This window comes from Peromyscus maniculatus, chromosome 11 (genome assembly GCF_049852395.1).
Source record: "Peromyscus maniculatus bairdii isolate BWxNUB_F1_BW_parent chromosome 11, HU_Pman_BW_mat_3.1, whole genome shotgun sequence".
Classification (NCBI taxonomy): domain Eukaryota; kingdom Metazoa; phylum Chordata; class Mammalia; order Rodentia; family Cricetidae; genus Peromyscus; species Peromyscus maniculatus.
Genome location: NC_134862.1, coordinates 41,087,501 through 41,112,530, shown reverse-complemented (window position 1 = coordinate 41,112,530; position 25,030 = coordinate 41,087,501). Strand labels below are relative to the sequence as shown.

The window sequence follows — 25,030 nt, the reverse complement described above, 5'->3', positions numbered from 1 at the left end:
GTGGGACTAAACAAGTTTACCTTCTTTGACAGGGATATTGCAATCTGATCAGGCAAGAAGTTAGTCCTTATGTGAAGTGACAGAATACATAGATATCTACCATGTACTTTTCTGTAATGGTTTTGTGTCTGAATTGCTTAGGGTAAAAAGCATTTCCTAATTCCCACTCCAAGAAAAAATGGAAACATGTGCTGAGGGGTTGACCAGATAAAAGGAACTGTTAGGCCAAAATCTAAGTGAAAATTAGAATCCATGAAGGTAAATGGAGAACCTAATACCTTTGAGATATTCTAGGGAATCTGAGCTGAGATATCCCAAGTGTATTTGGGAAAGCTCTGGGAAATTAGGTTTATATCTGTAGGGTAACACTTCTTAGAGAACTTGCATGCTGAACATTCTAGAATGCTGTATGACTTGTGCATCCATTCCTTTGGTGTAACTTATTCAGGTGACTCAGGACAGTTCCAAAGTCATTAGAAATCTCCCTTTGACAACAGGCATCTAGGAAATCTTACTTTAAATCATAACATTAGAGTTACAAAGGAGAAGTCTGATATATTTGGAGTCTGCACTCAGGAACTATGAAGCAACTTAGCACAATTGGTTCAAAGGAGGAAAAACAAATGCGGAGATTGGATCTGACAGAAGAGCCACCTTCCTCTCTCTGGTAAGGAGGAAGGAAATCTGTGATACATCTGTTTCTCATGGATTAGAGTCAGTGCAAATGAAAGAATGCTGCTCTTTCATGTTTGAAAAATTGACCAATATTCTAAAGTAAATCAAAACTGAAAAGTCTCCACCCTGTGTTTGGAATCCTGTGAAGCAGGAAAAACAGTATCAAAGCAGAACTTTCTTTAATGTGTTCCACGGGGAACACAAATATAAAGTGAAAAGCCTAAAGTAGGAGTCTCTATTTTACTTGGCGGAGTGAGAGCGGTCCTTGCTTGAAAACGGCCATCTTAACATATAGAGTTTTAAGTTAACAGGCCAAAGTGATGGATTGAGAGCCACTGTTGAATCCCAGGACATTAAAAAAAATTAGCCTTAAAAACACAAGCATAATTGGAGGGTTTAAAACCCTTGACAACCTAGCTTGCAATTTTTGATCTCTTGGTCTATTAAAGCAAATACCCCCCCCCCCCATAAAATGCTAGTTTAAAAAGACCAATATGCCAAGTGTGGTAGTACATACCTATAATCACTTTGGAGGCTAAGGCAGGCAGACTGAGCCAGCCTGGGCTACTTAGTTGGACTGTCTCAAAAGGACAACAACAAAGCCTAAGACATTCAGATAGTTTGAACCTTCCCTCAATTGGTGGTGATGAGTTTTGGCTGATAGTTCATAACTGAATGTGTTGGGGAAAGTGACCAATATTTTACTCTTGCTGATCCAAGGTTTCACTCTAGCTGTGAAGGTTTCAGGGGGTTCCCCTCAGGTACTGAGAAAAATGCTACAAGGAATCATATATATCAATTGTTTCTTACCAGTGGAGTCTAGTCTGTTAATACCATAAACGGCCTGGCTGTGAAACATCCAGAAGTGTCCATTGTTGCAGGAAAGAAGGCAGGAACTACATGGAACAATCACATGATAGCCTACAATGTTCCCACTTTAAAAAAAAAAAAAAAAGGTAACCATTAGTAGCTAACACCTGTAGTGGGTAACACCTGGAACACAGATGCACCTGTCTGCTAATGTAAATGGACCATGTAAGGTTCACCCCTCTCCTCTAAGTGGCCTGTTGCTGGCTATGAGAAGGGAGCTAACTCTGACAGTACTCACAGGTCTACACAGTCTGTAAGTGAGACAATGCTCAAGTATCTGTGCCTTTCTTTGCTCATATTATTTCATTCATACACTCTTTGGAAGTTAGCTTTGGGATGTGATTTGTTATGGAAAGTATTCAAAACTGATGTGCTATACAGAGAAATATATTAAATAAACTCAGATGTATGGGTAAAAGATTTTGCTAGCTTCAGGACTATGACAAGGTGGGTTTTTATCGGTCCAAGCTCTTAAAAGTTGTTTCAGCAAAGTGGGAGGTCGGTAAGGGCATGGGTCCTGTAAACTAAATATAAGATGGCAACTCTGATTTAGTTGCAGTGATTTTGGAGGAATTCAGAAACAAAGCAAATCTCCAGCCTCCAGCAAGTTGAAAACAGTTTGAATGTCTTTAGCAGATCATAAAGTTTCTCATTCTCACATTTTCTTTTCATGAGTCTCATGATAACTGTAGTGAACATATGGGGAATGGTTTGTTCATTTTTTTTTAAATTTTACTTATCTTTCTTTCTTTTTCTTTTTTCTTTTTTCTTTTTTTTTTTTTTTTTTTTTTGGTTTTTCGAGACAGGGTTTCTCTGTGTAGCTTTGCGCCTTTCCTGGAGCTCACTTGGTAGCCCAGGCTGGCCTCGAACTCACAGAGATCCGCCTGACTCTGCCTCCCAAGTGCTGGGATTAAAGGCGTGCGCCACCAACGCCCAGCTCTTTTTTCTTTTTTTAATGACAGGTTTTCTCTGTCTAATCTTGGCTTTCTTGGAACTCACTCTGTAGACCAGGCTGGCACAGAGATCCACCTGCCTCTGCCTCCCAAGTGCTGGGATTAAAGGCCCACATCACCACCGCTTGGCTTTTAGATCCTTTTTTAAAAATGGCACCATGAGTTTATACATTGATGGTGAAAATTTTTACTATAGCTCTGTACCCTGTGAGATTTGGGAGCCAGTCACTTCTGGGAGATCTATAAAGAATGCTATAATGAATACCAGCATGCCTTCTAATCACAACATACTTAGCAGGTAAGTAAAGTTGTTCTTGGGCCAGGACTACGCTACAAGAATATACAGATTCAATTACCACCTACTTTCATTCATTTATCTACTCACTCATGTAACTAATATTTGTTGAGCATCTTCTGTATGCTGGGCACTGTTCTAGGTGCTCAGAACCCATGAGTGGACAAAACCAAGCCCTAGTTTTCATGTTGCAAGCGTTTCAGTGGGGTTATATTGGATCATTCTGCTTTCTTGCCAACTCCTTCAATGGCTTCCCACTGGCCAAACAGTTTAACACACTCAAGGAACATGTTAAACTTCTTCCTGTGTGGATCTTTGCATGTGCTATTCCCTCTGCCCAGTAGATTCTTCTTATACTGAGGACTCAACCCCAGTGTTTACATTTTTGTGAGACAGCTTCCCTGACAATGATACCTAAAATAACTCTTACTTGCTTTCTCAATTTCTGTGGGTTTTGGTGTCAATATCTACTTTCTAAACTCAGGCTATCTACAACAGTGCCACAAATTACCATTTTAGACATGCAATGTCCTTCAGTTTACATTTGCAGATTCCAGTGAAATAGCATCTTCCAATGAAATCCACGGTGCTGGAAGATAAAAAAGTTTACAGTCAGTCAAATATATTAAAGATTTAAATTCTGAGAAAAGATAAAAATTTGCCATATGTTTCCTCTAAAAAATGTGTGTGTGTATATGTGTGTGACTAGGGATGGAACTCAGGACATTACAAATGCTACGCAAGTATTCTACCATTGCTCTAGCACTGAGCTATATTCTCAAAATTCCACCTTACTTTTAAAAAATGTACAGTTTACAAGTATTAAATATGGCCACATTGTCTTAGGATGACTTTCCAGACCATTTTCATATTGCAAAATGGAGTCTATACTTATTATATAACAACTCCCCATTTCCCCTCTCCCCACCTATCACTATTCTCCTTTAGATACGTCATATAAACAGAGTCACACAATGTTTATCGTTTGGTTGCTGGCTTATTTCATTTAGCATAATGTACTCAAGGTTCATCTCCATTGCAGCATGTGGCAGGATTTCTTTCCTTTAAGGCGGCCTTCTAGGTATCCACTTACTAGATGAGTCAATGGAAATTTAGACTGTGTCTATCTCTTAGAGATCTCATAGCTATTAGTTATGAATACAAGATACTGCTCTGAAGTCTTTGAATGTATGCCTAAAAGTGGAATTACCAGATCATATGGTAACTTTGTGCTTAATAGAATAGTTAAAGAACCACCAAATTATTTTTCTATAGCAACTTTACCATTTCACATTACTAAAGTATGCAAGGGTCCTGATTTTTTCCACAGCCGCACCACCAAAGGCTATTTTAACTTCTGTTTGGCACAAATTTCATAAATTCAGAGCTGAACTAGACTCTAAAATATAACAATAGTGCATTTTTGTGAGAGTTGGGTAATATTTGTGCTCACTATAAACATTTGGCAGATTTTCTACTAAAAAATAATCTGTGAGAGCCAGAGAGATGGCTCAGTGTTTAAGAGAATGTACTCCTCTTACAGTGGGCTGGAGTTCAGTTCCCAACATCCACATCATGCAACTCACAACTGCCCTCTCCAGAGGATCTTACACCTCTGGCCTCTGAGGGCATCTGTGCGCATATCCACCCCTCCTCATACACACACATATACATAATGAAAAATAATAAGTCTTAAAGAACAGTACAATCACTGATTCACACGCATCTTAGCACATGAATCCACTGTGATTATAATTCCAACAAAGAAAAGTAAGCAACGAAAAAGACCTGATTCTATACTAGACTCTAACAACTCACCTGAGACTTCCTTATGATCACAGCTATTATAAAGACGGAACAATATTTCACATTTTATCGTGAGCATATCTCACTAAAACAACACCTTGATTATAGAACCTCTGGGACATTAAGTTCTATGATTTTATCATCTAGTGCTTTTTTTTTTGGCACCACACTAGTGTACATACACAAACTTAAAGTATTATCCCATTTATCTCTATAATAAATGACTACACGTATGACAATTCACAAAAGATTTCAAGGGCTGAATAGGCTACATCTAGCTTTACTTGCCTATATTTAAAACGTTCACATTTACTATAATTAATTGACCACAAATTACACTTTAAATGAATTATTATCCGCTTCTTTCCAAGTGACTGTTAAAGAATTGCTTCAGTGAGAAAGGGTGTTTGGACAAGTCATTGAGCCTCGGAGCCAATTTAAGGGAGGCACGGCCACGTGACTGTGAGTGCTTGGAAGCATGACCTCAGTACTGACCACTTTGGGTAAACCACAGACTTTGTCCAGACAGTCTGCCCACTTAGATAAACTCCAAGGGAATCATCAGACTGTTGGGAGTGGCTGGAACACCAAATGATAACCCTGACTCCCAGGGATCCATGCCATCTACAGCCCAGTTAGGTGAAGGGCTACCCGCGGGACTTACTCGGTAGGAGGGATGTCTGTAGAGTAAAGGTCTATGTCAGTATCGGCCAGCAACACAGCCTTCATTCCCCTAGAGCTGAGAACTTGTTTACAGAATTTGCAACACAGGATGGACACGCATCGGTCCTTGAAAGTACAGTTGATGGCAGACATAGCGTCCCACGTAGAGCGAGGTTCAGAGTTGTAAAAAGGGGAAGCAAGCAATACCGTTCCTGATTCGATTCCCCCAAGTCGGGAGGCCTTGAGTTCTCTAAGCTCTAAAATTAGGCAGACAGTTCTGTTTTCCCGGTGGGAAGGTAAAATTGGTACTTATTGAGTGGGAAGAGCAAGTTTTACTTCCTTTTGACTTGGGGAAGAGACAAGCAGAGTTGAAGGGAAACTGGAAAAGAGCTTTCACTTTCTGTGGTCTCGGGAGTCCTGCGCTCCTTCCTTCCTGAGCTCCCTCCCGCCCGGGAATTCAGCGAGTCCCCGGTTCCCAGCGGGCTTCCCTTTAAAGCCTCGCCCCTGACCACTCCCAGTGCGAGCTCCGCCCGCAGAGCGCTCCGATTCCTGCCCGGGCTGCACGCGGCCGGCCTCTGGGCAGCAGCGTTCAAGGCCCCTCAGCCCTCTCCACGCCGCTCCGGCCCCCGGGCCGCGCTCCCTCCTCCGAGCTCGGCCGCCGGCCCCCTCCCCTGGCACCGCGGCTCTCAGCGTCCTCGCTCCCCCAGCTCGCGCACTTGCCACCCGTGAGGTCTCTCCCACAGCGGCCGCTCCGGAGCCGGCGCTGGTGTTTGGAGGAGGCGGCGGGGGAGAGGCCGCCGGTTAGGCTCAGTCCGCGCCGGAGTCGGTCACCGAACACGCCGGGGATTTGCTCTTTTCTTCCGCTTGCTCTGCTTTTTCTAACCCGCTGTCAGTTTGAATTGCCGGCGCCGGGCACGGATTGGGAGGACTAGAATTCGCCCCAGTCCCACATTGGAAGGCCAGGGGCCTTCTCCTGACGTGGGCTCCGGGGCCACGCCCCAGTAACGGTGCCGAGGTCGGATCGACTCTCTGATTGGTTCAGCGTGGCTGGGCCTCTCAGCTCATTGGCCAGCATCTGCTTGGGTAAACCCTCCTTCCCCCTGTGAACTTGGAAGACACACCCCGAGCTTCTTATTGGTAGATGCGCTAGGGTCCTCTACTGCTTATTGGCTAAACATCACTCCCCCTTTCCCGGGCCCGATTGGTCTCGTCTTCTCCTGCGAGCTTGTGTTTGGCTGTCGGCCCCACTTGGTCCCGCCCATCAGTTCTACTTTAGGGTTCCACAGGCCGGGGAGGAGCTCACTCTGGGACTGGGCCTGGGCAGCCAGGGCTTGCCACACCTCTAAGTTTTGTCAGCCCCGCCCCTACTCCTGGCTCCTCGGGATCAGTTATTCCTATTGGCCAGAGGCCCCATCGGTCGATAGAAAGCGGGTAGTGATTGGCAAGGGGGAGGGCTCTGCTTCCCGGCGGGGTCTTGCGGAGTTGGCGGAGTCTCCTTAGGGAACTGGGGGGCCGAACTGCGTAGAAGAGGGTGGCGGGGAGGAGAGCGCTAAGTGGGAAGCGGAACCTGGGGCCTGGGACCCGCCGCGGCAGAGCCAGGTAAAGGCTCCTTCCCCCTTCCCTTCTCCGTGTGCCTGGCTGCTGCCCGGACTGAACAAACCCGGGCTGGGCGGGTGGACGGGGCGCGGATGCTGTTGCTCTCGGCGCCGCCTTAGCGGGTGCCGCCGCCCACGGTCCTCACACCGCCCTCCCGGGCCCGCGACCCCCCAAATCCCCCAGTGCAGCCCATAATACTTCTCAGGACTGCTCATCTCCCCGCCCATCCCTGCATTGCCGAGGACTGTCCTCACGCGGCGACACCGCCCTCCTGCAGCCCCTTTGCACACGGCTGGCTGGCCGGGTCCACCTCGGGGCCTCTCCGTAACGGTCCGCTGGCCTCGTCCCTGGTCTCCCAGCCTTGGCTGGCAGCCCAGGACCCGGAAAGATGGGGTGTTCCTCACGGCTTGCAGGGCTCTCTCTCCGTCTAGCCCTGCAGTCTTGTCTCCCAGGGCTCCCCACCCACTCCGATATCCAAACCTCATGCGGGTCCCCAAAGTTGCCAACATCCTGCACTTCGTGCCGCAGCCCACCGCGGTCTCTCCCACTGCCCTTGCCCCCCAAAGCCGTCTTCCCGGCGCCCTCTCTGGTCGTCCGAGCTCGGGGCTGCTCGGGCTGGCCGGGGCTCTCTCCCGCCTCAGGACCCCACCTCACGCCCGCCTCCCGCTTCCTGCCCGCCCGCCCGCCCGCACCGCGCGGCCTCTGCTCGTTCTTCCTGCGCGCGGCCCTTCCTGCAGCCGCCGGGAGTAGGCGACACTGCCTGGAGCCGCCTGTGCGCCGGCGGGGACAGGGCGGCCTAAGGAGGCAGGGGCCCGCCGCAGCCCTGGAGCCCTTCCCTCAAGCCTCCCCGCCGCCACCTCCCGCGCCTTCCTGGAGCGACTCTCACTGATGCCTCCCTCCCAACCCGGCTGGGATTGGGTGCGGTATTTGCGATCCCTGGGCTGGGGGGACCCAAAGGCCATTTAGAGGCACCCTCGCCCCTGGCTTTGGGGAAGCGACCGCCGCTTTCCGCCTCCCATCCCCGGGTTTTCCCGGTTTAGACCCTCGCCTCTAGCCCGTTTCCTGCTTCTGCCGACCACATTGTTTTCCTGGATGTCCCGTGCGGAGCGGGCCCTTCCTGCAGCGTCGTCCCCCACTCCCCCCACCCCCCCTCCCGCTTTGCTGCCAGGAGAAGCTGGTTACCAAAAACAAAACAACTGGGAGGAGGGGCGGTAGGGGAAGAAAAGTTGTGCCCGTCTGGTTCGTCCCCTCTGGCATTGATCCTGTAGATGTCTGGGAGGTGCCCCGGCCGGGGGTCAGGGACCGCGTCCCGGGCTCGGCGGGAGGGCCTCTCTTGGGTTAGCTAGGCTCGGGGAAGCACCGAGGTGCCGCAGTTCCCCACCCGCAGCTCCGATTTCCCGCCGCAGTCTCCTCCCGGAGCACGCGCTGCCGGCTGCTCCAAAGTGTTCTCTTTCTGCTTTAAAACAATCTGGAGGGAGCATTTTTCTCCCTACCTCGCCACGCCGGGTCTTCAGGCCGAGCGGACAGTGTTAGGCCAAGATGAATGAGCCAATGCTGGACTCGGAGTGTCATCCCCGACCCCACCCCTGTTGCGATTAGGATCTACCCTCGGACTGATCGCCCCCTCCCCCCCCCTTTTTTTTTGCATTTACAGGCTAGTGAACCGGAGCAAACGACTTCCGATCCACTCCGCGCTGCAGCGGCACCCTTTTGGGATTTGATTTGCAGCATCTTTGAGCTGGTACCACAAAAAACACCCCGCGAAGCACGCCTAGCCCTCCCCTGGCACCCCGAGACAAACCCACTCCCTCCCGGGGACACAGCTGGGCGCGTCCACACCCCCGCATCCCATACACCATGTTGTGCGGAAGGACTTCCACTCCCCGCCTGTGTCGTTGATGTCAGACCCCAGGCCAGCCTCAGGGCGCTGCAGTTCTGGCTAAGGCTGCGGCTGTGGCTAGGGCTTTAGTACATAAGCCAGCCGCCGCCGCCGCCGCCCCCCTCCCAGCCGGCCTCAGCGCCCACAGTCTGCATGTGTGTGCGGTAGCCGGCTGCCCATCCTGCCGCCCGTGTTCCCTGGGAGCTCTGGAGACCACCGCGGGGGCTTCCTCTGCCCGTGGGAGAAGTGGCCTTGGAGGAATTGATTTCGGTGGTTGGATTTTTCTTGTGGATCTATCAATTCACAATTCGAATTTGGAAGAAAGAAGGAAAACATGACGTCTCCAGCCAAATTCAAAAAGGATAAGGAGATCATCGCAGAGTACGATACTCAGGTCAAAGGTAAGGATTTTTGAAAATTAACATAATGCATATGCTCTGCAGACTTGGTGAGGCATGCGTTTCCACCCCAATTTTCTGGGCGTTCGTTTCTTGGGTGGAGCAGGTGGCAAGTTGGCCCCAGAGGTGGTTTCATAGGTGGACCAGAGCCCTGCAGTGATCAACAGTGTCAGGGGCCGCATGCACTGGAAGTGGGCTTTAGGAGTATCTTTGTGGGGCTGGCCATTATTTTGGCAGCTCTTTCCCCAAGGCTGGGTGGGGGAAGGGCAGGAGGTTCTCCGGAGAGAGGAAAAAGCTGCAATTTGCCTTTGGGTGTCTTGAGTCAGGCTTCCTTGAAGGACAGCTGAAATCTGACAGGTGTTTATTTCAAAGGTTGAAGAGAAGTCCAGACAGAAAGGCAACCTTGAGAAGGGTATATACCATTTGGAGAGACCTGGGAGAGGCGGGGTTTTTCTGGTGTACTGTATTAAAGCCTGAGATTTGCCATGACACTGGATGCAGGAAGAAGTCCTTAGCCATATTGGGTGTACCTTGTACTTGTCTGGCCCATGGTCACCCTGCCTGCAAAGATCACAGACCCGAGAGAAGACCATTCCAACTGGTTCCCATCAGCACCTACACCTGAAGGAGTTGAGCTGTTAGGGTTTCTCAGTGGTGCTGAAACTGGAAACTAGGAAGACATAATTGTTTAACCCTTCTGTCGTCACCCTCTGCTCCAGAACACATGCTTTTTTAAAGGTCCATTTCCCTTTCAGCCAGAATGTGAAGGGGTAAGGCAGAATGTAGACCTGGGGACAGCAAGTGTTGGCTCCTCACCATGTGGTCGGTCCACTGCTTAAATTGGCTTCTCAAATTGAAGCCCGTACCCAAATAGCTTTTCCTCACCCAGCGTTTCCCTTACGAGATGTCCAGGCCTGTGAAGGAGTCCTAGCCTGTGTTTATGCAAGGCACTACCTCTTCCTGACCAGTCACTGCAAAGAGCCATGTGGCTCCAGCCCATTGAGACCTTAGCTGGGAAGTAGGAGAGGTGGGTGGCCTTGAATGTTCCACCACATGGTTGGAGCTCTGAGTTTTTCCTTTGTTTCAGAGTACAGACGGAGGGGCCCCTCCTTCTTTCCTTGCACCAATGCTAGGAGACCTTTTCCTATCTTAGAGGACTTGGGAAAGGCTGTGACTTCCCTCTCATGATTGCCTTGGGTGTGAGTTAGAGGTGGAATGTGAAATGGGTAGTCCCTTTATCTCTTGGAAGATTGAAAGGTAGTTTGAAATCATCATTGTGTCCGCAGGATTTTTAAAAATACACATATATTTTCAGTTTGGTCAATGCAGGAGGTGCCCTAAGGGACCTTCAATCCACTTGACTGCAAATATTGGTCAGTTTTATTACATAGATGGGGTAGTTGAATGATGATAGCTCCAGTTGGATTGGAATTGAGAGAGGTATGGTTTTGAGTTATGACTGAGGTCTTGGCCTCTTGTCACTGTTCATAATCCCAGCCTCTTTTGTAAACAATGGCCACTGGCCTCTATGTCCTGTCCAGGTGCACTGTATTCTGCCCTTGCAATGCCCCCCTACTGTTTTAACCAGATATGTCATTAAAAAAATGTGTCCTAATCATAACTATTGCCAGAGGGAGTGTTAAGAACTTTGACTTTCCCAGGTCGTTCTCCAAAAGCACACAGTTTGACTAAGGTGCAAAGTGATTTTTACATTTTTTTTCTTTTTGAAGGTTCAGTGCTGACGGGTATCAGAATTTGCTGATTTTTTAAATATTGGTAACAATTTCTCAAGAGTGTCTCCAAATTGAATACTTTGCGTATTTACAAATATTGCTCATTGAGATGATGTAATGCAGTTAGCTATTTGGAGTTTCTCTTCAACCCTGCCGCAGACTAGAGACTGTTTTGTTTTGTGTCAATATTTTTCCATTGACTCTATTCAGGAGTGTAGAATTTTGTAGGTAGCTGACCCTGATTTCTTGTCTCAAGGAGGTGCCCCAGGGATGTTTTTGGAACTGATTTGGTTTAGTCCCTCAGTTTACAGCTGAGGAGAGCATAGAGAGCTGAAGAGGTTTGTTCAAGGTCACACAGCTTAGGTGGTGGCAGATCTGAAGGGAGAAGGGATTTTATGACTTCTGGTATCTTCACAGTGGAAATAACATCTGATCATGGTGAAAAAAACTTCTTAAGGCAAAATTAGGTGACTTATAATAGTAGTGATATGATCATAGTTTACTTTACCTGATCATTATGCTTCATTGTATCCCAAGGAGTGGTATGGTGTAATTGTCACATCCCTCCAGGAAGTTGTTTTTTTTTTTTTTTTTTTTTTTTTTTGCCATTTGAGGACACAAAAACTGAGGTCTGAGAGGGTCAGAACCCTTTCAAGGTTACACAGTCAAAAGTGGCAGCTTTGCTTCCTTGTTTTATTCATTAACTCTTTGAGTGCTTAGTGTGTGTTCTAGGCCTTCAGCGAAGAAGAATTCCAGACCTCCATTCTAGAACCATACCTCTGGTGGGACACTATAGAGTTTGAATTCAGAGGGCCTGAGGCTGGGGTTGCCCATGTAGCTTACTACTCAACCTTCTATCAGAATTAAGAATTTCTGCTTTTTAAAAAATTTTATTTTGTTTGTTTTGCTTTTTAGAAACAGGATCTCTATGTGTAGGCCAAGCTCGCTTGGAATTGACTCTGTAACTCAGGTTGGACTTGAATTCATGATGATTTTCCTCAGTTAACCTTGTGCATCTGAACATACAGGCGTGAGCCCCCACACTCTTCAAGAGTTTCAGTGTTTTATGCATTCTGTGGAACTCATGGTGCTCCCAGAAATATTTCTCTTATAGATGCCAAGATAAAAAATAATGTTATATGGCAACCAGTTTGGTATGTTGGTTAAAAGGAAAGGTGTTGGAGGCAGAGAATCCAGGTTTAAATCTTTGATCTACTATGTTACATGCCTTGTCTGAGTCTCAGTTTCTTAATTCGAAAATTGGCAAAATAGTGTGCATTTCCTATTTCTATGAGAAATAAAGGAGCTAGTCTATAGAATTCTTGTAGCATAGTGTCTGGCCCCTGTGAGTACTCAGTGACTGTATACATAGTCTACCTTCCTCAGGGAGCCCTCTGTCCTGCCAGCTAGTCGGGCTGCATTGAGTGTTCACCCTCAAAGCACCAGCTGCTAAATGATAGGAAACCAGAGTAGGAATGAAACAGTTCCGGTTTGTTTGCTGAGGAGTAACAAAATGTGTCATGTGCCTGTCATTTAAATCCTTTGGCCAGACTATGCTTGTAATCCTAGCACTTGAGGCTGAGGCAGGAGGATTGCTGAGAGTTTAAGGCCATTCTGGACTACATAATTACAGGTCAGCCTGAAGTAAAGTGAGATCCGGTTTCAGAAACAAAATCAAGTCAAACCAACAAAACAAAACAACCCCCCACCCCCAACAAACTAAAAAGGACTACCAACAAAGCTCTCATACTCTTTGAACATTAATTTCCTTTTATGTATGAGTAGATAAACTGTCTGAAAATACTGTTGGATGTGCCTCTGCTTTTTACTTCTTACTTTTTCTACTTGATTCAGAATCGTTTGAGTCAAGTAGACTCTAAATAGACTTTGGACTCTCTCCTATTATTTTGTGTCTCCTTAAAAGCACCTGCTTGCATGTGCTCTGAAGAATTTCTGAGGTTTCAGTGAGGTTGTAAGGGGCAGGAGTGATGGTCCCTTAGTCAGTCTGCTATGTGGCTGCCTTCTTAAAAACCACCATTGTTTCTGGCTTGTGGGTGTTTAGATTCCTTTGAAAAGTTCATATCTTTCAGTGTCCAACTTACAAGCACTAATGTTCTTAGTCTTTTTACATGGCCTTTTTTTTTTTTTCAAATTTATAAAGTGCTTTTATATGCATGAATTTCTGGAAATTCTTGACAGCCTTGATTGAGATTCATGATTAGAAACTGGTGCATTTGACCTCTAGCCTGTTAGCATCTTTGCTGGTGGTAAAGAATGGTCCATAGAATAGAGATGATTGTCTGAGTGGGACTTGGGTGAAATCATATTACTGCCCACAATGCCACTAGGTCCTTTATTAACTAGGTGTTAAGGGTTCTCTTCCCCCTTTATTATTTCAACTTTGTCCACCATTGAGTTAAGAAGTAAAATTATTATCATTTTAATGTTTTGAGACAGGGCTGGCCTGCCTCTCTCCCTCTCTCCTTTCTTTTTTTTTTTTTTTTTTTTTAAGAATGGTGTCTCTCTGTATCTGACTGCCCTTGAACTCTCTATATTGACCAGGATGGCCTCAGACTCACAGAGATCTGCCAAGACAGGGTCTTAATATATACATACATACACACACATATATATGTATGTATATGTATGTGTATATATGTATATATATGTATATATTATATATATTGGACTTGAAGTCACAGTGATCCTCCTGCCTTAGCCTCCCAAATCTGGGATTACAGCATATACTACTTTGGCCAGAGAGAAATGAAATTTTTATTATTTGTATCTGGAACATTCTGATAGGAGAAGCACAAGCACTTTCCTGGGACAGTTTAACTCTTTTGGTACCCTTTAGTAGCTGGAGGTGAAGTTTCAGCTCTAGTCATATTGTGTGTGCACTTGTGCTTGGGAATGCCAGTTGGTGGTATTACACAAGCCTGTTCTCAGGGGAGGGCTCTGAAATTCCTAGCTCGTGCCAACAAAGGTCTTTCCCTGAGGTGTCTTTGCTCCCAGCCTCCATCCTTACTCCCCAAGGAGACTTTAAATGTAATCAGTTTGTGAGAAGCTGCAGTAAACCAGCTCTTTGGAATCCTCAAGCAGATGCTGTCATCTTCCTGGGAGATGACTGAGTGCTCTTCTTCCCTCATTTAGGGAAATAGAGACTCAGCAATAAGATGGACTCCTAGAAGAAAATGAAACTCTTGGAAAAATTCAAGCACCCAGAGTTGCAAGGCTCTGAAGGAAGGTGATAATACTGGAAGCTAGGTCATGCTGTGTGACTGCAAAACAGCAGTGGTTGGAAACTGTTTATGAATGCTCCCTAGCTTTGCTAGGTCAGGCATTCTCTAGGAAGACAGGCACAGAAATTTCCTTGGGAGAAGCCCTTTGGGATCTCATTGATTTTTGTACCACTCAGGCTGAAAGCCAAAGATAAGCCTTTGTGAAGTTTATAGACTTATGACCTAGCTTGGTATATTTTCAGCATCAGCTAACTCTTAGGGGCTGACGTTTAAATCCCACTGTCTGCTCCAGAAACTGAGGTGCCTGGTCTGGTCCCTGTAGAGCTCCCCTTCTGCAATAAAGCCTTTCTTTAGGGGAGTCATGTCTGCTTCCCATCCCAGACTTCTGATGGCTACATTAGGAAACTACTATGTCATGCTGAAAGGAAAAACAGTTTATGTATGATTTCTAGTAATAAAATTGAAGAGAACAATTTTAAACAGTGTTAGCGCCAGTGGAGAATCTTGGAAAGTTACTTTGGAAGAAATTTAATTTGAAAATAAATAATGAGAGCTTTAAAAAATTATAGAATAATACCTTTGATGACCTTGTGTAGTATCTCTCATTTCTTTAACTGATTAAATGCACATAAGATTTGTTATACTAATTCTTAAATATACAGTTGACTATGCATTCATGTTTGTTTTTTATTTTTGGAGATAGGGTTTCTCTCTGTATCTTTGGCGCCTTTCTTGGAACTCCTTCTGTATCCCAGGCTGGCCTTGAACTCACAGATCCACCTGCCTCTGCCTTCCAAGTGCTAGGATTAAAGGCATGCGCCACCACCGCCAGCTAACTGTGCATTCTTAAATGTACAGTTCAGTGTCATTAACTATATTGACATTGTTTTACAACCATTATCAATCATCTATCCAGTGAACTGTTTTCATTTTGCAGAATAGAAACTCTGTATCCACCAAACAGTAATCCTTCACTTCTGCTTCTGACACCACCCCTCTACTTTCCTTCTCCAACTCTAGGCACCTCGTGTTAAGTGGAATCATTCAGTATTTACCCATTTGTGATTGGCTTATTTTGCTTAGTGTATTGTCCTTAAGGTTCATCCATGTTGTCACGTATTTAAGGTAGAATGATACTCCACTGTGTGAAGATATCTGTCACATTTTGGTTCTTCAGTCATTTGTTGATGGATACATGGTTTCTTTTACTCTTTACCTTTTGGAATATGCTACTATGAATGTAGGTGGTCTCCTGTTCTTTTTTAATTGAACATTTTTATTTTTGTGTGTATGGGTATTTTGCATGCATGTATGTCTGTGTACTACATGTGTGCCTGGTACCTGCAGAGGCAAGAAGAGGGTGTTGGATCGCCTGGAACTGTAGTTTATAGAAGGTTGTGAGCCATCACGTGGGCTAGGTATCAAACCTGGGCAGTCTGGAAAAGCAGCTGAGCCATCTCTCTAGCCCCCAAAAGTCCCCTCTGTCCCCTCCTCCTCCCTCTCCTCCTTTTCCTCTTCTTCTTCCTTCTCCTCCTCCTCTTCTTTTTTTTCTAAGACAGGGTTTCTCTGTATAGCCCTGGCTGGCCTGGAACTAGCTCTGTACACCAGGCTGGCTTTGAATTCACAGAGATCCACCTGCCTCTGCCTCCCAAATGCTGGATTAAAGGTGTGCACCACCATCACCCGACAAGGTTTTTTTTTTTTTTTAATTTTAATTTATTTATATTTTATATATGAGTGCTGTGCATGAATAACTGCATGCCAGAAGAAGGCATCAGATTTCATTATAGATGGTTTGTGAGCCACCATGTGGGTGCTGGGAATTGAACTCATGATCTCTGGAATAGTGGCCAATGCTCTTAACCACTGAGCTGTCTCTCCAGCCTAAGATTCCCATTCTTAAAACATGTTCTATACTAATATTTTATAAGCCTACACATTCATAAAGTCACTGTCTCAATCACTTTTTAAAGTTTGAATATGAATACATATTTTTGTATTTTGAATATATAGCTACGTTCTTAATATGAGCATTATATCTTATTAACAATAAAATTTTATACTTTTTAGTAATTGTATTAATTAATACATTTTTCTTTATTTTAAGCAATTTATTGAATCATTTTGTTTTGTTTAGAGATTGGAACTTTTTAGATAGCCCTGTGTGATCTTGGAATGTCAGTGTAGATCCAGCTAGCCTTAAACTTGGAATGATCTTGTTGCTTCTGTCTCATGAGTGCTGGAATTATAGGTATATGTCACCATAGCTAGCTTTTGTTTTTAAGTTTTAAAAGATATTTAATAGCGGGGTGGTGGTGGTGGTGGTGGGGTGGTGGTGGTGGTGGTGGTGGTGGTGGTGGTGGTGGTGGTGCATGCCTTTAATCCCAGCACTCAGGAGGCAGAGCCAGGTGGATCTCTGTGATTTCGAGGCCAGCTTGGTCTACAGAGTGAGATCTAGGACAGGCACCAAAGCTGCTCAGAGAAACCCTGTCTCAAAAAAGCAAAACAAAACAAACAAACAAACAAACAAAACCAAAAGACATTTAATAAGCTATACATATTTAAAGCATAAAATTTGAACTGAGGATGTAATTTAGTTGCAGAATGCTTGCCTTACATGCATAAAGTGTGGGTTTGATCCTCAGTACCCCAGAGTTTGATCCCCAACAGTACATTTACCTGGTATGGTAGTGTACAACCCTGTAATCCTGGTACTCTTAGAGGTAGAGGCAGGTGGGTCAGGAGGTTCAAAGTCATCCTTGGTTGCATAGCCAGTTTGAGGCCAGCCTAGGCTACATGAAACACTTGTCACTAAAAAATAAAAGTACCATATCTATATATATATATATGTGGAACCATCAGTTCCAAGATAGTGATTATAACCAAATATTAGTTAGCATAACATCTCCAGATTGGTTTTCATTGTAATATAAAAACTGAGAACTATAATCACCATGCATGAGAAAACATTAATTTGAAGACAAAAAGGTAAAAGCCAGAAATTACCAAGTTTTAAAAGTTATAACTAATGCTGCACATTACTGAAACTACTTTCTAGAAAATTGTTTTAACCTTAATGAAAAAGAGCAAAAAGCAAACTGTCTCTAGGGGGTTGGGTTGATAATTTTTTTCTCAGCAATTATTGTATTTTTAGGAGAGAGTGTACAACAGAGAGAGAGAGAGAGAGAGAGAGAGAGAGAGAGAGAGAGAGAGAGAGAGAGAAGAAAAGTAAAGTCTTGGCCTTGTTAGGAGCTGACAAGTGACAATATCTATTTTCCTATAAACCTGGCTAGAACCAATCCCTAGGGCATCACACCTCTGCAGAAGGGGCCAATAAATGAGCCAGAGGCCAAGGGGAGGGCTGGGGACTCCTATGGGAGAGTCTCTCTGAAGGCTATGGATGTGACTTTTCCCTAATGGTGAACCCATTGCCTGCTGAATAGAGACCAGCTCTCTTAGGTAGACACAAGCTCTGTCCTCCAATTGATTACAATCTACTATTTCAACCATGTTTTCCTTTTTGGCTTTCAGAGGAACAAGAGACCTTGTCTGGACTGCTTGTCATTTCTTTAACATATTCACTACTAGCTACCATGTTATTTGGGATTACTATGCACTAGGTATTATCCCAAATACTTTATATTTCTTTTCTTTTCTTTTTTTTTTGTTTTTTTTGTTTTTTCGAGACAGGGTTTCTCTGCGTAGCTTTGCGCCTTTCCCGGAGCTCACTTGGTAGCCCAGGCTGGCCTCGAACTCACAGAGATCCGCCTGGCTCTGCCTCCCGAGTGCTGGGATTAAAGGCGTGCGCCACCACCGCCCGTATATTTCTTAATCCTTACACAAGGTATATATTACTGCCATCACATTTAGTTAATGAAGCAAGTGAGGTGTAGGTCATTTGGTAACTTACCCAGGGCTTGCCCCAGTGAATGCTCTGTCCCCCTGCAAACAGGCTTTATAACTTTGGTTGTTACCAGAGTCTGAGTTCTGACTGCTGTCATGGAATGTGCCTCTCTTCCTGCCCAGCCCTACATGCTCATCTGCTGAAATCCCACCCTTCTAGTCAGATCTATTCTGGGATGCCTCCTGTGGTCATTATGACCAGAAAGATTCTATTTCACTCACATAGGACTGCTCAATAGCAGTCCCTAGGAAATTGATCTTACACTGCCTTATATGTTTTGAATATTTGTATTTAGTCTTCTACTAGGAGTTAATTTCTGTTTTTTTCTTTTTATGCATGTGGTGAATATATATATATATATATATATATATATATATATATATATATATATAGTTTGTGTGTGTGTGCAAGGGTGCATGCGTTCCTGTGTTGGTGTCAAGAATCTTCCTTGATTGCTTTATTCTCTTCTACTTTATTCTCTTTAGATAGGGCCTCTTAAACCCACAGTTTGCTGATAGAACTAGTCTCACTAGCCAGCTAGTTCCTGGGATCTCCTGTCTTCCAAAGCTACAATTATGCCCACCCAGCATTTATGTGTGTTCTGAGAATGTGCACTCTGGTCCTTTTGCTTGCAAGGCAAGCGGTAACTGCTGAGCCAAAGAGCCCAGCCCTCTTGCTTTTTGAGATAGGGTCTTCAGGTTGGCCTCAAACTTACGATTCTCTTGCTTTCTTAGTGTGGTTATTATAGGCGTCTGCCACCCTAATAGCTTGTAGGAATGGCTCAGTGCTGTCTTATGGAATGCAAAGAACATAGGTGTTGGAACTAGCCTTGAATTGGAATCTTGTATCATCTTTTTGCTCAAGTTCTCTTCCAAGCATCTTCTTCTGTGATATAAGATAATAAGACTTACCTTCTTATCATTGCAAATGTACTGTAAAATATTAACTCAATGTGTGACAACTATTAAATGCTAAATAAATAACTCTTCTTATGAGGTCCTTTTACATAGGAAAGATGTCTGGAATACTATTATAGCCTAATTGGTGGATTTTAGTAAATATTTATTGACTTATATAATAAATATAATATAGGACATATTTATTGACTTATATAATAAATAAATAATAATATAGGGAAGACATCTGGAATATTATGATAGCCTAAATGGTGGATTTTAGTAAATATTTTTGACTATGATAATGAATGAGTAAAAGGATGATTTAGAAATATACATTCCTTTACAAATATTTTTTAAATTGGACCTTGATAAACCACCGGAGTGATTAGAAACAAACGGATGCTCATTGCTCTGCTTTGGTCATGGCATGCAGGATTGTTCACACTCTTTATTTCCCATTCACCTGGCCCATTTCACACTGCTGCAGAACTGAATGAACTGTAGTTTCTGTGCTACAGTTTGCTGTGCCATGCTTTGCCCATGTTCTGTTCTCTTCTAGGACTGAGTTCTCTTCCTTGGGCCTTGTTAAGTTCATTCATCTTTTAAAGCTCAGCTTAGATGTCATCACTGCCAGGAAGCCTTTCCTGCTTCTCTGTATCTCTGCTCACTTTATTTATTTGTATGTGTCCACCTTCTAGCACATACTAAGCACTTTAAAAATATTCACAGATTAGGGCTGGAGACATGGCTAAGTCATTAAAGGCCAGGCTCACAACCAAAACAATTCATAAATTAACTGAACTGTTTTCTGAGCTGAGGTTGGATGTGACATATTGCCATGTCACCACACTTCTTCTCTTTTCCTTCTCTATTGCAGAAAAAGCCCATTCCCTTCTCTAATGCTACCTGAAATTCAAAATAGATAAAGCATTGTGAATATTTTCATCCCATAAGGCCAAGTACTGATTATCCCGCAAGATGGAGCTCCCCTGCAAATGAGACATGATTCTTATTTAGTACACACACTCTTATCCTCTTTAGAGTGTAATGTTCTAGAACTATATTTGAGCTGTTCAGATTTCTTCAATCATATATCCTACCCGGGCGGGGGGGGGGGGGGGGGGCGACACAAAAATGTATACATTATTATTATTTGAAACAGTCTTGCTTTGTGGCCTCGGAATACACTGTGTAGTCCAGGCTGGCCTGGAACTCGTAGTTAAGCCTTATTCCTCAATCTCCCGAGTTCTAGGATTACAAATGTGAGCCACTCTGCATGAAAAATATTTAGTGTGAAATTCTCAGAAGTTTAAAACAAAAGTAAAGCCTTTTTGGAGTTAAAGCAAAATATATTCTAGGACTTATTTACCATTTTTAACAGATATTCAAAAATCCCAATTTGAGGAAATTTTGTTCACTCGTGACCAGGAATGAAGAGCATTTAACTTGCACATGGAATTGTTAGGATACTGTTTCAAGGCATGGGTTTTGCAAGAGCCGTTACCTGGCTAGAAACAGCTGCACGGTCTGCAGCACATGGGGAGGAAAGGTCCAAGGGGAGAAACAGGAAAGCTCTTTTCCTCAGTTTGTCAAGTCATTCGGTGTTTAGTAGCCTTGACCTTTTTTTGTGCATTGTGAGTGGATGGTCTTAAAGTTGAAATATATATTCCTGAGGAAGGAAAACAGCTAGGATGTGTGCCATTTTCATCCTCCCACCCCTTTTAAGGATACCATCTGTTGGTAGAAGGCAGAGTCTCTCTGTTTTTGCTTTAAATGCATTAATCATTAGGTAGGTAACTAAAAAGGCGTTTGTGGAAGTTGACATTATCTGCTGCTTGAGCCCAGCTTCTGTAGTGGAAGAATCATGACAGAAATCATGACAGGAAGCAGGGTCTGAAGGCTCTTCCTGGAGAAGACTTCATCAGCCATGGGTGGCTGGAATGGCCGTGCCTCCACAGGATGATAGAGCACAGAAAACAAAGGGACCCAAGAAAGAGGATGAAACTTGTCAAGACATGTCCTGCCAGGAGCTTGCTCTTTCCCTCTCCCCACCCCTTCCCCTCCCTTTCCCTCTGTGTGTGTGTGTGTGTGTGTGTGTGTGTGTGAGTGTGTGTGTACACATACTGCTACGAGAGCTTGGTGGATGACTGGGCTGCTCTTTGGGAGGCATCTTGACTGGAGGTGGGTATTTTGAAACTGTGTTTCTTATCTGCAAATTGGGGACAGCAGTTCCTGGCTTTCACTAGTAATGGAGCTGATGGTGAGCACTTATTAAGGGCTTCATAGTTCTAAGCTGTGGTTTGAAAGCTTTACATACATTAGTCCAAGAATTTCCCAATGGCTCTATGAGGTAACTATTATTATTATCATCCCAGTTTCACAGATGAAGCAAAATGAGGTTAAATGACTTGCTCCAAAGCACACGAGTAAGTAGTGATGAAAACAGCACAAGCCCAGGCTGACTTAACAAGTGCTGCGAGGCTCAAAGGAAAGGATTCATTCGGATGCTGGATTCAGGCAAACACTGGTAACCCTAGCGCTTGAGAGGTAGCAGCAGCAACCTTGGCTACTTAGAAGGTTCAAGACTAGTCTAGAGAACATGAGACCCTGTCTCAAAATACCACCACTACCAACAACAAAAGAATTCATTTGAAAACTCTTTGATATTCTGAGATGTTCTACATGGTTAGTTGACTTTTCTTATTTCCCAGTGTCTTAGTGGGGGAAAAAAAGAGTTAATACAATGTTCTAAATGCCTTCCTGGTACATAGTTAGTTCACTTGTCCTGACCATGTCTTGGTTTCTCATTTGTGAATTAGGAATTAAATGAGAACATCTCCAATTCTAAAAAGGTTGTTGAGCTCATGATTCTTGCTGATTTAAACCACTGAAGATATCCCGTGCCGGGTGCGTTTCTCCTTATGGGTAGAGAAGCTGTTCTCAGCACAGCCCTCTGCCTAGCGCTAGGGCTTGTGCCTGGATGGCTTTTGCACACACACAGAGGTGGCTTCCTCTGTGCTAGCAGGGCGCTGACCCAGAGAACACTGCACTGGTGTTTGCTTAGGTAGGTGTTGCAGTCTGAGAGGAGATGAGCCTCATAGGTGGACAAATCGGAGGAGGAGGAGGAGTTGAAAATCTCCATGACTGTTTTCTTTTCACCCAGTGAATAGGCTAAGCAACAGCCTGTTGTTTTAAAATGAGCATTATTAATAATAACTGTGTCTCGTTTTCACCATTGTAGCTTTTGAGAAATACATCCACAGGAAGAGAGGTTTTAGGGTATTGTAGGATGAGTTATCTGATCCTGAACAAGCCATTCCAACCTCAGAATTTTCAGTTCTTAACTAGGAAATGGAAAGATGCGATACCATTTCTTCTCAGAATGTATGATCAAAAGTATGGTTTGTATTAAGTGAGTTGCCACAGAGTCCAGATACTGATAATTATCTCTGGAGGAAGATAGAAAACAGACTAGACCTGTCCTGGGTTTCTTAGAGCTCCAACTCTGGCTTAAGTTTCGTCTTGAAGTGACATAAACGGGCCGTATGTTTCGGGCATCCTCGGAGTCAGTTGTGTTGTATCTCTTCATCTGTATTTATTCAGTGATTGTGGTGATGTCAGTTGTCTCAGTTCTTTGCTGTCAGCATTTTTAAACCAAACATTGTAGCATTTGGGGTAGATGGCATCGGTTACTTGGATTAATGAAATTTTTGATATGGGTGTGTTAAGGTTAGTAATAACACAATTTTGAAATACAAACTTCTTTCTCAAACTACAGTAGTACTCTGACCACCAAAGGTTGAATCTGGTTTATTGAATTGTGCCAGTTACATCCTTTTTTTTCTCCCTTTTATTTTATTTTACAATACCATTCAGTTCTACATATCAGCCACGGGTTCCCCTGTTCTCCCCCCTCCCCCCCTCCCCTACCCCCCAGTCCACCCCCCATTCCCACCTCCTCCAGGGCAAAGCCAGTTGCATCCTTCTAAGTGTGTGTGTGTGTGTGTGTGTGTGTGTGTGTGTGTGTGTGTGTGTGTGTCTGTGTGTGTGTGTCTGTGTGTGTCTATGTCTGTGTGTGTGTGTGTTTGTCTGTGTCTATGTCTGTGGAGAGAGATGGAGGGAGGGAGGGGGAAAGAGAGAGATTTTTTTTTTAAAAAAAACCTGTTTTGTAGAACTGTCAGTCTAGAAATGCCAGCTTTTCTGGATTCAGCAGCAAAAGAATTAATCATTATCCTGGCAGCAACAGAAACTGCCTAGATTTTTTACCTTTGCCCTGCATTTCTTTTTTTGGTCTTAGAAGAAAAAGAACATGTATACACACTTAAACACATACATGCACACTTACTCTCTCGCACAAGACTTGATAGAAAACGATCTCATGCTTAGGAGAGCAGGGATGACTTGGGAGGGGTACTTGTGTTCTGCGGGGTTAGTAGGCACGATGTGAAAGCAGGCCTGTTTGGCCTGTGCAGATTGCAGATAAGGGTGATATGTAATTGAGTAAGAATTTGAAAAATTATCCGATAACATTAGGAGCAGCAAAGCATCTGCTCGTGCCTTTTTATGCTCAAACTATTTGGAGTAGGAGTGCAGAGTTCTCGTTGTTTTCAGGCCGTGGGAACTCTATCCCCACTCTACTAGCCAGATATGTTTGCCCAAACACAGAGTGTGAGGTTTCCGAGCGATCTTCGTGTTTAGTGTCGTCTTCTGCCCCTGGGCAGTTCTTGAGTCTGATGGTTTCTGGAAAAGGTTGTCGGCTGACTTTTAAAATCCGCTCTAGAGGATCCTCGTATCTTCACTGCTGCTACCACAGGCTCTGTGCAGACTTGCTTCATTTGGGTCCTCAGCCCTTAGGAAGAAGGAGGGTATTCATGAAACTTACAAGGCCTTGGCTCTTGGCTACTGGGGTGTTCTTCCCAGCCCTCTCCATCCTTACTTCCCCTAGTGTTCAGACACTTTGTATGAACAGGCAGAAAGAACTAACTTCAACCGAACACCTCCTATGTGCTTGGTGCTGTTAGTTGTACACATACACATAAAGGAAAGAGCGTTTCTGTCTTTCAAGTACTTCAGCCTGTTAGCGAGACGGACAGATAATACAGACACAGGGGATATGGGGATGGTGCGTCATGTTGACGAGGCTGGTTGAGGGAAGGTGAGGATTGCCGCCGAAGTGACAGAGACACAGGTATTATGTGCATGGCCTTCTGGTACTTTGTCTTACTTGGTTTCAAGTAGTACTACAACAGGCCTCTTAGGTTTTGTCTTTTTTGAAATGCTTTGTTGTGAGATTAGTATACATTTATTTACAGTTGTAAGACTATTACAGTAGTTAATACCTTACAAAATGATACAAAATACAATATCACAACTAGGACCTTGACATCCATCAGGCAAAATCCTGACCAGTTCTATCGGCACAAAGACCCTTCCTGTTACCCTTATATCTTGCCCTCCCTTGCATTCTTTCATACTATGCCTTCCATGCTCCATCCCTCTTCTTGTAGTTTCTTGGCTCCATAATCTCTTTTCCACATCTATAATTTTATCATTTCAAGAATATAATAAAAATATATCTATGAGCATGTAACCTTTTTGAAAAGATGGACCTTTTCAGGGCTTAGTGGGTGAAGGAGCTTGCTGGCAAGCCTGATGACCTGAGTCTCTCCTAGGACCCAGGTGGTGGGAAGAGAGAACCAACTTCCTCAAGTTTTCCTCTGGTTTCCACATGTGTGCCATGGCAAGAGCTGGTATGCGCGCACGCGCGTGCGCGCGCACACACACACACACACACACACACACACACACACACACACGGAGAGACACAGACAAACACACACACACACACACACACACACACACACACACACACACACACACACGGAGAGACACAAACACACTAAACAAATAAATGTAGTTTTAAAAATTAATAAAAGAGATAGACCTTTTATGGAGTGCATTCCTTTGGGCTGGTGAGATAGCTCAACAGGTGATGGTGCTTGTCAGGCAAGACTGGCAAGTTAAGTTCAGTCTCCAGAACTCCGTAAATGTAGACGGAGGAACCAACGCCACAGAATTGCTCTCTGATTCCCATGTGTGCACCATGACACACGTGCC

At 44.3% G+C, this 25,030-nt stretch overlaps 2 protein-coding genes across 14 annotated transcripts in view; one reads left to right on the top strand and one right to left on the bottom strand.

The window, feature by feature from the left end:
• The window catches only part of Fam72a (family with sequence similarity 72 member A), an 8,018-nt gene extending 2,456 nt beyond the window's left edge, over nt 1–5,562 (bottom strand). The window contains exons 1-3 of one of the 2 annotated variants that reach the window (XM_042258103.2): nt 5,264–5,562; nt 3,305–3,382; nt 1,486–1,610 (exon numbers count right to left, since the gene is read on the bottom strand). In XM_042258103.2, coding sequence (XP_042114037.1) covers nt 1,486–1,610; nt 3,305–3,382; nt 5,264–5,415 — 355 coding nt within the window. In that variant the 5' untranslated portion in view covers nt 5,416–5,562. The remainder of the gene's footprint in view (nt 1–1,485; nt 1,611–3,304; nt 3,383–5,263) is intronic. The other variant, XM_042258104.2, reaches the window with a different exon arrangement.
• A 1,163-nt stretch (nt 5,563–6,725) lies between these two features.
• Nucleotides 6,726–25,030, top strand: part of Srgap2 (SLIT-ROBO Rho GTPase activating protein 2) — a 220,056-nt gene continuing 201,751 nt past the window's right edge. For 9 of the 12 annotated variants that reach the window (XR_013043236.1, XR_013043233.1, XR_013043237.1 and 6 more), the window contains exons 1-2: nt 6,726–6,861; nt 8,513–9,138. Coding sequence is in view for 7 of the 12 variants with exons in the window: in XM_042258095.2 (XP_042114029.1) it covers nt 9,072–9,138 (67 nt within the window). In the remaining 5 variants the exon portion in view is untranslated. Of the gene's footprint in view, nt 6,862–7,507; nt 7,777–8,512; nt 9,139–25,030 lie in introns of those variants that run through there. The other 3 variants (XM_076547344.1, XR_013043235.1, XM_042258094.2) reach the window with 3 other exon arrangements.